The sequence below is a fragment of the Hakea prostrata genome, chromosome 11, assembly GCF_041222555.1.
Source record: "Hakea prostrata isolate BN-2017 chromosome 11, UWA_Hpros_2, whole genome shotgun sequence".
NCBI classification, from domain to species: domain Eukaryota; kingdom Viridiplantae; phylum Streptophyta; class Magnoliopsida; order Proteales; family Proteaceae; genus Hakea; species Hakea prostrata.
In genome coordinates this window covers 18,975,138-18,987,950 of record NC_142610.1, presented here as the reverse complement: position 1 = coordinate 18,987,950, position 12,813 = coordinate 18,975,138, and the positions used below count along the sequence as shown (strand labels likewise).

General features: G+C 35.9%; 1 protein-coding gene across 1 annotated transcript; it reads left to right on the top strand.

The window, feature by feature from the left end:
• Nucleotides 1-2,271: 2,271 nt before the first annotated feature.
• LOC149000606 (uncharacterized) lies at nt 2,272-12,133 on the top strand. Its single transcript, XM_089139869.1, is given in 12 exon segments — nt 2,272-3,112; nt 3,228-3,485; nt 4,521-4,763; nt 5,175-5,324; nt 5,801-7,176; nt 7,178-7,330; nt 9,157-9,230; nt 9,366-9,447; nt 9,539-9,664; nt 9,802-9,908; nt 10,357-10,517; nt 11,679-12,133. Coding segments are annotated over 12 exon segments (3,390 nt in total). The 5' UTR covers nt 2,272-2,671; the 3' UTR covers nt 11,898-12,133.
• Nucleotides 12,134-12,813: the final 680 nt, after the last annotated feature.

Here is a 12,813-nt window from a genome sequence, read left to right as displayed (position 1 = left end):
TCATTATGATTTCTTTATATAAATATATTTCAATTCGTTTCAGCATTCTTGGTTTTTGCAATCAATTGCATGATGAAGATATGGAGCAGAAAAACGTCGAAGGAAAATCGGTGAAGTTCAAGACAATCGTTTGCAAGATCAATGTCAAGGCTCCCATCTCCTGTAGCTTCAGCACAATTGCAAGATCAACGGCTAGGTTCTCCTTTCCTACAGTAGCTTCAATACAATTGCAAGATCAATATCAAAGCAATTGATGTACAAAACCAAAACGTGTAGATGATCATGAAATAGAGCGAATGAGACCTTCTGTTGGAGCTGTTTGGTCATATGCCCAACCCCAAATTTTTGTGTATTATAAAAACAAAAAATAAAACAAATAAAATTTTTATTATTTCATTTTAGTAGTTTTTCAATTACCTCTAGTATCTCAAAGTTATTCTTTAAAGAGAGATAACCAGAGAAATATAACTATAAAAAAATGCCAACAATCACAAACACTTCCAATTATTTATTTGAATTTTGTATAATTATTTATTGTTTTCAGTCATGCATAAACGTAATGTGCTAATGAACAAAGTAGTTCTAATTTACTAGCTAAAAATAAAAAAATAAAAAAAAAAGAAAATGAAAAGAAAGGAAATGTTCTTTAAAACCTCATGGGATTCACATTTTAAATAAACATCATAATTTTAAAAATTTTTTGTGGTCACATAATTTCATTTTCATTCACACTTCACATTATAGTTCGAAATATTATTTGCATTTCCGATATATCTAACAACCTTATAACTAATTACGAGTACAACTTGAGATGAGTCTATTTGGTTGAGAATTGGTCCAACCTAATTTTGACAAGTATCGTCAAATGTTTGAACTCTGCGTGAATTATAAATAAAGTACTATAAGATATTTTAGCAATTGAGTACACAAATAATGAGATTTATTACTTACCTCTTCTATCTTAATTTGTTTTGAACCTTCACATATGGTGCATGTCAAATTTTATTAATTATGTATAAAAATTACTTGAGGATGTAGTCAAAAATACATGTAAGCTGACTCGGACAAATCTAAGTTCCAAGAAAAAAATATCATGATAAAATGGATCCCACTATTTCAGTGTTTAATTTATAATCATCATCAAAAGGGTGTCAATCGGTTTCAGTAATTCGGTATGGTTTCGGTACGATACCAACTTTGAATACCGAAAATCAAAACCAATTGTACCGAATTTATATGGTATTGTACGGTTTTAGTATTTGCAAAAATGGTTCGGTATGGTTTCGGTATAAAATCGGTGCAGAAAAATGATTTAAATATGACATTTAGTGCGTTACAATTTTGGTTTGAACAAACCTATGCCATTTTCTTTTTGTTATTAGTCCATTAAGATCCTAATTAAATTGCGATTAAACAATCGATAGAATCTGATATTAATAGAGACAAAACAAATAAATCTAATTAAGAGAGATAAAGCATGTAAATCTAAGAAAAAGAATGAAGGATGAAAAGAAAAACTAAAACATGGAAATTAGGGAATAGAGATAGGGTAAAGGGAAAGTGTTTTAATTGTAAAATTAAATTTATATCCTTTAATTTGGTATGGTACTAATTCGGTACATATCGATGGTATGAGTATCTGAAATTGGAACCGTATCGAATAAATTAGGTTTCGATATGTACTGTACCAAATTTTGAACCACATTGTACAGTGTGATTTTAGACTGTACAGTTTGATACGATTAAACGATTTCATACGTGCGTAGTTGACACCCTTAACCTATTATAGCTGGCTGGAGGCCCACCGGCCTTTTCAATCTTTCGTAACATGGGAAAGAGAATTCACAATCCTCTGTTTTCATTTTCTTAATGAAACTTAGACCCACTCGGTACCGGGTTTCGTACCGAGTTCATTTCCTCCTTGCGAAAACCGACAAGAAAATAGGATACCTGCGTACACGACAAACACTATACATATTAAAGACAAAATTTTCTTTTTTATCTCTAAGCAACACCGTCAGATCAGTATCTTTCGCTCTCAATAAATTGATTTCGACGGTATGGACACATGTCATTTACAGGGGATTTCATTTTTCTGAAAGGCTTACGGCAAACCACGTCAGCATTGGTGTCTTCCCAACGAGCTCTACAGGTTGGCCACGTGGCTCAACATAATTATTCCTCCACCACATCATCATCATCGTTCAAAATTATTCCAGGTAAGGAAACGCGTAAAGGCTAAACCAATGATTAGAGAACCGATTCATCGATTGACTCGCGCATCTTAACCAACGATTCGTTCCCTCTCTCTCTCTCTCTCTTCTCTGATTTTATGGTCTCTCGTCTGTAATGGAGGTTTCTTCGTCTCCTACCTCATTAATTCCTTCAAAACCCTTTTTTCCTATTAAGCGGGAAATTTCTCAAACCGTCTATCTGAACTGTTTTCTTCCATTTCTGTCCAATTTGCTTCGCTGATAACCCTAATTTAGAAGGTGCACACACATAATCTTTCTCTCTCTCCCATTAGAAGTCTTAATTTCTCATTAGATGATCTTCACAGAAGTGCCGTTTTCTGTGAATTTGATGTTAGTTTTGTCTTCTAGTAGTTTCGAAGAATCACTTGTTGCAGCTATGGATGTCCCTTTAATTTGAACAAGTTTCGAAGATAGGAATGGCAATTGTAACAGGAGATCGATACCTGGAGTTTCTGGTGAAGTTTGTGGAGAAACAAGCTGGTCCATTACTTGAAGGAACCTTAGTTCTGAAGCTAAATCCAGTTGGACTTCACTATGTTCAATCGAGGCTTGAAGCATTAGAAGAACTTGAAGGCCTTCTGATTGGTGCTCCTGTTGATTACCTTCGTGCTTACATTTCTGATCTCGGTGACCATCGAGCGCTCGAGCAGTTGAGGAGAATTTTACGGCTTCTCACGTCTCTGAAGGTCGTTTCGGTACTCCCGCCACCTACTAGAGATCCAACGCCGCTCTCGTTGTTGCCGTTTGGGCGCCTTAAAGTTTTGGAGCTCCGCGGATGTGATCTTTCGACTTCGGCTGCAAGGGGACTTCTGGAGTTGAGGCATACTTTGGAGAAGATTATCTGCCACAATTCTACTGTAGGTTTTTTCATTTTCTCTTTCTTTTCTGCAACAAATTTGTTATTTATTTAATAAATGCTTTACAAAATTTTCGTGCAATTTGAATATGTGTTCTCCTGTGTGAATAATTTAGGATGCTCTTCGGCATGTATTTGCCAGTAGAATTGTCGATATAAAAGAGTCCGCAGTATGGAATCGTCTGACATTCGTTTCATGTGCTTGCAACGGCTTACTTCTAATGGACGAGTCTCTGCAGCTGCTCCTAGTGGTTGAAACTCTTGACCTAAGTCGAAACAGATTTGCAAAAGTTGATAATTTGAAGAAGTGTACGAAATTGAGACACCTGGATCTTGGTTTCAATCAACTGCGGACGATTGCATCATTTGCTGAGGTAGGATTGATTATTGGTACTTCCCTTTTCTGGACATTGTTTTATTACTCTGAATTTTCAGACAATGCGTGACTTTCTTATCTCTATCTTAATTTTCGTAAGTAGGAAAAACATTATTTTACAAGTTACTGAAAGATTGCCATTTTGTCCTGTCCGCTGGATGTGGACTATACGAATTAGTATGTTGGTTTGGTTGAATTGTACATCACTATAGATTTTACCTCAGAATGTTGACAAATATTCAAAGAAAAAGGGCTGCCTAATCCTTGAAGTACAAGTAATTCATACAGACCTTTCAAGGGGAAAAGAAAGAAGGAAAAATCATTCAAACCAGCACCTTCATTGTTTAAAATGTTCATTTTTCATCTTCTTTACTGTTGATCCAACTGGATTGAACATTAATAAAATTGTTTGACGTTTAACTTTTCATTTTCTCCTCTCAAATCAAGTCCATTGATATCTCTCTCCGCACTAACATTGTAGAACATTATTTCCCAGTCGTCCACACAGAATAAGCAATCCTCACTAGTAGGATATTTCACTAGTAGGATATTTAGGGGCACCTGTCTTTTATCTGCCCAAGTGAAAGACAAAGAGTTTCTATTTATAAGGAACACTTAGAACTGATAACTGTTGCGGCTTTCTTGTTGAAGTCTATCTTTAAGATGCAACAGGTTTTGTTGCATATGATAACTCAATGTAAGAGTTCAGGATGTACTGCAAAAATGCATATAAGGACCCTTAATGATAGCTTGATCTTCAGAAGCAGCACATTTGTATCTTCCTTTACATGTCAAAATTCAATAATACATGGTAAATACTGAATTGATACCACCTTCATTGACAGTCACTGTGTACCATCTGCATCGACAAGAACCACAAATTTAATCTCTTACATGCCTAGTGAGTTTCATTTATCTAACCAAGTCATGGGTCCAGGGAGCTAATTTCATATTGTACCACCAATGTTAAAAGTGCAAACTGCTTGTTGTTATAGATGGCTAGGAATTTCACACAAAATTATTGTTTGTGCAGATTTCATGTCCAATTGTTAAACTTGTTTTAAGGAACAATGCTCTGACCTCATTGCGTGGGATTGAGAATTTGAAATCCCTTGAAGGACTTGATCTCTCGTACAATATTATTTCCAATTTTTCAGAGATAGAGATTTTAGGAAGCCTTCCATCTCTTCAAAATCTGTGGTTAGAGGGAAATCCGATCTGCTGTGCCACTTGGTATCGACCTCAGGTTTTCAGCTTTTTCCCTCATCCAGAGAAAGTAAGTATTAGTTTGCCTCTCTTTTTATGTCTTGCATTACTAATGAATCACATTTTCCTATGAGCATGCCTTCAAAATTTTTTTTTTATAAGAAAAAGATAACTTCAATTAGGTAAAGGTTTTGCAGTTACATCCATCATGAATCATAGTCTCTAAAGAGGGGAGTCCTATGTGATGATTTGTTAAACTAAGTTGCCAGAGTTTTGGCATATCTTTGCTTAGATTACAGACCTTAAGTCAATGTGTACTTGTTTTGGTTATTAGCGTCCAATTTTTTTATGAAATTCTCTACTTATCCCTTTTTAGTAGTGCAAAAGTACTTCAATGTGTAGGTTGTTAAGTTGCATCTTTGGTTTAAAGGCGTGTACCTGATGTAACATTTCTTCCATTTATGTTGAATGATCGACGTAGTTGAAATTAGATGACAAGGATATCAGAACAAAAGAATTCTGGAAGAGGCAAATTGTTATTGCAAGCGACAAGAAACAGCCCACCGCATTTGGTTTTTATTCTCCAGCAAAATATGATGCTGATGGGGAAGGGAGTTTCAACGTGAAAACGGTAGGTTAACTTTGATGGGAACTTAAAGATTCTTGGCTTAAATGTTAAATGGTACATTTACTGGTCTTTTTCTTTCACGTTCATATTTACATTACACATTAATCTTTGAATCTAATTAGAGTTGGTTTGGAAGTAGCTCCGATAAGCGATAAGCTATGAGAAAGTCATTTGAGGTGGCATGACCACGTTCAATGGAGGTTTGTAAATGCCCCTATACGCAGAAGTGATATAATTCAGATTGAAGGAACTAGAAGAGCTAGGGGCCGACCTAGATAACCTTAAGAGAAGTGGCGAGAAAGGATATGCATAGTTTAGGCCTTGTATCTAGTATGACCTCAAACAGAGCTTATTAGAATTCGGAAGGCAAGAATCCATGTAGCAGACCCCATTTAGTTGGGACAAGGCTTGTTGTTGTTGTTGTTGTTGTTGTTGTATTAATCTCTGAGTCTAATATAAATTTACCTTTTTAATTGCAGAAAAAGCTGTCTCGTCTTGCCTGTATCGAGGATGATGGACAGGGGAGACATGTTTCTCTGGAATCCACCGACCAAGAGTCAATCTCATGTGATAGTGAGATCCGAAGCAAAGAAGAGAATCCCATATCTGACACTGAAACTGAAATAGTTAGTTTAATAAATAGGATTGAATACATGAAAAAAGAAAGTTCTTCTCTTTGGCTACAGGAGATTTGGCAGTGGATGGATCATACCACTGAAAACAAGGATGAAAGCAGCAAACTTGTAGGGGAGATATCAAGTAATTGTAAAGAAAATTATAAAAAAAACAAGAAAAGCCATAAGAATATTGGATATGTCTCAAAATCTGTACAAGTATCAGCAGTGGATCACACCGCAAATATGTTGGAATCTGACAACTCATTCACTGACACTTCTATTGATCTAAATAGCTATCAGTATTTTGATTCAGTTGGTGACATAGCTTCTGAGTCGTCTGAGGATTATTACCACAAAGAAAGTCACTGTGTCTTAAGAACTCGGAGAATGGATTTAAAACAGGGTCAGCTGAAGGGTTTTTCTCGTCAAGAGTTGAATTCCTTACCTGTGAAAAAAAAGGATCCCCATCTTCCAGACAGATTGATCATCCAGGGAGTTAGCATGGATAGGAAGGTCGACTGTACTCCAATGACAGCCATTGGTGAGATTATTGAGGCCCATTCTTCATCTGGTTGCCTCAGTTCACCTCCACATTATCAAGAGGATATCTTACAACGCAGGCACAACTTAGTGGAAGAACTTATGCAGCTATCTGCTGATTCCTTTTCTGTTGCATCGTCAGATAGTGACACCAGCAATAGTGGACTTGATGTTTGTGATGATGATCAGGTCTTGAATGAAGATTCCTTGAAGAGGAGCATGGAAGACCACCTGCATGCACATTCCCCTATCAATAATTATTATGACTGTAGACATGAAAATCTACATGTTAAACAAAATGGTAGATATTCATTGGGATGCCATGCTGATCAGGCTTCTAGTGTTGGGAAACTTTTAAGACAAGACTTTTCGAACAATGCTTTGGCAGATGCTGACTGTGATGAGAGTGGTTATGTCATGGAACAAGAGGAAGATTGTTTGGAGAAGAGAAAGTTTAAACGGAAGCCAAAAAGGAGAGTTGTGCCATTAATGGAAGAAAATTATACTTTGGGAAAGTCAGAAGTACGACATCAGAATTTAAATGGTACTCCTGAAGTAAGGAAAATTGACATGGAGAACGTACCGAGACTGCAAACTTCTGGTGGGATTGACTTCCAAAAGGCCTATCAAGACAAGGAAAAGACGTCGATAAATTCCTTGGGAACTTCATCAGTTTATGGCACTGGTAAATCAAGTTTCCAGGATGGAAGGCTCTTCTTGTCTTTCTCATAGTGATGAAACCATAAAGAACTATTTCCATTTGAATATTGCTAATTCAGGAGCTTCTGAGATCTGTTTGCAAATTTTCCGTTGTGACAGTATACTTCCATTGGAACCAGGGTTCCAGGAGAGGTAAACTTTCATCATTTCTGGTTATTATTAGGTACAGGGTGCACTTTCTGCTGTGCTACTGGCAGTTTGAGAACTACTCCTTGTTCACTTGCTTTGACTCCATGTAATTGGTTATTGGGACAAGTATTCTTCATGGTGTTGTGATTTTGTTTGTCATGGTGTTGCCTAGATTATGTAACCAGGTGGACTTTTTTGGGGTCTAGGCAACTGTCACCTTAGGGGTATCTAACTGGGTTTGACCCTTTTTCTTTATTCGGAACATCATTTAAGTAACATTTACTTAAATGTATTTTTCATAGATAAGCAAATACCCATTGTGTTTAAATTAAGTTTAAATAGTTAGAAAATAAAATATCAGAAGGGTAAAACAATCAAATCTCCAGCTTAAGATCATTTGATCTGGATTTTCATGAGTAATTCAAAATTTTATCATTTAATGCTGTTTTTTTTTTTTTTTTTAAATTTAATTTAAAGATGTTATAAATCTTAATATGCTAAAAACATGAAGGGTGGCAATATTCATTTGTTTTGGTATCTGAAAAAATATTTTCTTTCAGAGCTTGTGAATGTCATAAAGTTTGACCAGGAAGTAACTCTCTCAATATAAATTAGATTTTAGCAGTCTCGGATTTGTTGAAAAGCTGATTTTGTGATATACCTAATACAAAATCTTTATGTAAAAATAAAATTATTTGACCTGTCAACTTCACAGAGAACGTGCCCCCCCCCCTTTTTTTTTTTCTTTCTTCCGTCTTTCTTTCTTTTTAAGATTTAAGGTAAGATTGAGTGCGGTTAATTATTTACAGTTAGGATCACATTTTCGAATGACAGTTGAACCAAATGTAAGACTAGTTACCGGGAAATTGACCAATTAAAGAACTATATAAACCAAAATATATGTTTTGATTGCTTAAACCTTCCAATAGCTTGCTGCTTTTGTTTTGTTGTCTTCTAGTTCTATGTTGATTTGTGGTTAGTTGATCTGGCTTAATGTTGATTCTTGATGACCTGATGCAGTTAATGGTGATATTTTATTGTCTACTGTGGCTTAATGTTCAGGCTTAATGTAGCTTAAAGGTTTATAAAGGTATATTTAGGTGGTCCTGTCACTGACCTCATTACAAATAAAAGCAATTTCAACAAGAACCCATTACCTTTTACTATCAAAACAGTAGTTGTGCCGTAAGTGTGTTATTCCCACTAGACTAAAAACTTGTACCTGAGTTTTGAAGTACGGGAGGCATAAGACAGTTCTATAGGCGCTTGTAGCTCCTTATCTTCAACCTGACCAAAGTCTTGACTCTAGAATATGAAGCTTTAACTGGACATGTGTCTTGAAACTTTTGAGGAAGAAGAAACTCATGATAATGGAATAACTTTCACCCTCTTGGATCTTTCATAAGCCCGTTTTCTTCTTGAACAAACCAACTTCTTAAGTTTACTTAGTAGAAATAACTAGAAGTTCTTGTTGTTTCATTTCTTCCAAGTCATTTTGTGGTCTCACTGTTGATGTTGCTTCGATTGGCTTAGAGCTATTACATTTCAATCTTTTCAAGAGAATAGTTTGTTGTTGATGAGAGGAACTTTGATGTACATTAATTTGTTTAGAATGGAGACCATTTGTTGTGGTTCAGTCCATGAATTTCCCTGTATAATTTGTCTGATCTAGACAAAGAAAATCTTGTTTAGTGTTCTATTTTCTTTATATCTGTTTGACTGTCTAAAGATAACGGTGATGTCGGTTACCAAAAAAGGCTGTCTCTGGCCATAGTCAATTAAAGACTGCTAATAGTCTACTCATTGGCTTTCTTCTGTTCTTCATGCAGAGAGTTTGTTTTATTACTGAGCAGTATAAACAAGTTATATGTGCTACTGACGGACTTCATGTCTGATGGGCCAGGTTAGTTGTGTTGTCTTAAGCTCCTCACAGGAGGCATACTTTAATAATTTGCTAGTTAATGCCCACTTAGAGACTAACTTCCATGGATTGATTGGCTATATGACTATTATAGCATGATTTATTGTGATTCCACAGAAACTGTCTTAAAAGTCGTAGGGTGTCATAGGATTGAAGATGTTAAAGAAGTGAAGGCTGGTATAGGGCTACATGTTTTGAGGTATGTAGTTTATATTTTCTAAAAGTCATCAAATCGTTCAATTCTCGTCTTTTAAATCTCGTATGCTCATCTCTCTCTCTCTCTCTCTTAGTGTGCATTTTGAGAGGGATCCACAATACATATTTATAACAAGGAGCATTGAGAAATCAAGAGATCTGTTATGTCTCTTGCGAGTATGTGATATGGATGCAACAAGTAATAAATGCTCTCTAAAGAGGTGACTTCTCTGGCTTCAAACTGGTGGTTTTCAAAAAATAAAATAAAATGAATATTCATTCTTTATATATTGATTACAAATATGCATGATTACTGATATGTTTGTTGGGACTGGACTGGGACCTTGAATTGAAACAGTCTGGAGCAGATTCAAGTCGAATTGTTTGACAAACATGTTTGCGCTGGTCAAACGATGAGCATATTCCTGTACTCAATGTTGCTTTTTTGGCACAGCAATAGCAAAGGTACATATGTTTCATACTGATGATTTTAATTTTACTTTATTCATATTGATGATTTTAATTTCACTTTATTATGGGCTAGTGAATTGAATTTATATATTAGTTTCTTGATGAATCCAACAGCCAAAGCTAATCTCTAATAAAATAAGCCTATTTTTATGATTAATCTGCATTACCCCTGTCCACATGGCCTCTACAACCTTACAGCCATGGCCAGTGGGAAAAGGGCCTCAGGCAACAAGCCCAAAATCCGTGCAATTCTTCCCCCATTTTCCAGCATTCTTATATATGACAATGAAATAATATCAATTTTTGAGAAGCTTTATCTTGGAAATGTTTGTTTTAAGGTATTTATGCAGTGTTTGTGTCTTCTTTAATGGTGTTCTTAGGTTTCTTTCAGAAGGTTTAGTTTTTATGCATGCTTGTTGATAGTTAATTCACACTTTGACAGAAGAATTGTGGCTTTCAAGATCCTTGTTTATAGTCGAAGGATATTTGCTTCTGTGCATTGAAGACCTAATGCAGTTCACCTCTCTTTCAATGGATAACGTGTCTTGCTCCTCATATCTAACGCTTGAGTTGTGCTGCTCTATCAGTGATATATCGGAGATGGTAATCCTGAGTTACTTTGGCTTTTTATTCTTTGTCTGCGTCTCCAATCATATATTTATTCTGAATGATTTTGTTGCATTTTTCTGAAGCTTAGAAACAGATTACACGGGTTACTGTTTTCATACCTGTCTGCTTATTGTGCAATCAGGCAGCCTTCTGGCATAACAATTGATCAAGAATTGGAACTAGTTTGATTGAGATTACCTTTTTGCTGTCATGTTTTGGTTCTGTCATGCTAACCTATTCCTGTTTCTCAAGTATGGTGGTTATTTCATGCTATAAATAAAATTTAAGCTGTCTTGTTATTTATTTATATATTCAGTTTCATCTAAAAAGATTATATAGAATCATGTATTTGTACCACTAGATTATATTCGGCAATTTTTGGTTGCCATGGCAATCTAATTGAGGAATGGGGTTTACACTAATTACTTAATGCTGACAAACAAGAGAATCCCAAGTAGTTTATTTATTTATATCTTCTTACGTGAAAATAGCTTGCTGCCCTTCAATGTAGGATCCATTTTGCTGGACTTCATTGTTTCCCTCCTTTATGCCACTTGCCTAGTGAACCCCATCCTTTTTTCTTTTCTCTTTCTACTCACCGTAGGGCCAAGACTTGCAGATGATCTCCAATATCTCCGTAGATCTTAGTTGCTCGGGTGGGTAGCAGCTTACTGGTTGTATATGTAGGAAAAAATTGATAAATTAATGACACAAAACTAGCAGTAGTGTAAGGCAGAACGGAAAGTAGAGTCATCAAGGAACAATACATTGATGAATGATTATTCTTCTTGATGTATGTACAACACTTCATTATATGGTGATCCAAACTTCTTGTTGTAATCATGAGTTAATTTTTCAACTCTATTTGGTATTTAAACATCTTGAAATTTGAAGTGCGTTGAAAATTGTTTGAAGAAAAGTCAATTTTTTAGGTACATGAATAAATTTGACATGGCTTACCAAGATGATTTCTACATCAACCTAATAGTTGGGAGTCCATGTAAAAGATTGGTCAAGAGGCAGAAAGGCTTCAGGCCGTGCCTCAACTGATGATCTTTTTCACATTAATAATTGTTTTTTCTATGCACATTTTTGTGGCCGGAGGAACTTGAACTAATCAAAATCTTCTCATCCATCTTGAACCTCTTTTTTTAGGTCGTTGAACCCCAGGAGAGAAATTGCATCACATTAACTTTTGATCTTGACAAGGAAGAGCAGTGTGCCATGATCAAGAAGGGTAAGATGGCGATTGGTTCATTCACCTGGAAACTCAAATGGTTCTCTGAAGATACCCTTATCAAATTTGTCACATTGGTGAAGGCCATGCATGCAGCGACAACCTTGTCTCCTTTTCCTGTAAGATATGCATCTTGAGGCTTTTCATTTTTTTCATTCTTTTTAGATTTACATTCATTTCCTGGGGGTCTTATAATTAGTCAGTATATCCCACAACACCCCTTCCCCCAAAAGCTAGCTTTCAATATTCGTTTATTTGTTTTCTATTAAGTGGTGCCAAGTAACAAATGTACAGTGTAGAACAACAAAAAGAAGATTTCTAGTGAATGAAAAGTTTGCTTTTTGCCTTTTACATTCTCCCTACTTTAGTTCATCTAGTGTTTGGACTGGGGTATCTTTTTTTTTTTAAATTAATAATGGTTTTTTTTGTTTTTTTGTTGGGGGGGGAGGGGGGGGCCGGGGGGGGGGGGTGGGGGTGGGGCTTTTGTTGTAAAATTTTTTTTTTTGGGGAAAATATAGTCTGACGGTTTTGATCTATGAAACTTATCAAAATCCCATTATGCTAAAAATGATTTACTTTTGTTCCTCAAGAGTGCATTCTAATATTGCACACCAAACACACCTGATTTGGGATCTTCTTTGTGCTTACGAAGAAGCCTTGCAATTTTAGCTGTAGTGAGCTGAGCTCACGTTAAACAATCAAAATTTTCCCTTCCGCATTGTTGATGGGTTAAGAGTACAGTGAGTTATGAAAAATTCATCAGTACTGCAGGCTTACACAAAAGAGAGATGTTTATAGTTTTGGAGTGGTCTTGATTTGAGCTCATATCATCAATGCCCGCTGTAGATATCACCGGGCATCGGCGTGAGATTAGTTAATTTGGCTTAACTTGGCAATCAACAAGATTGATTTATTAGCATCAAGCGGTGGAAGAGCTGATCGATCCGTGTCTGGGATATTTTTGTCTTTTTTTTGTTTATTACCAACCACCCAGTGGAAGACAGCCATTCTTTCGACCGATGTCATCATTGCCTTCACTTCCACATTGGCTAA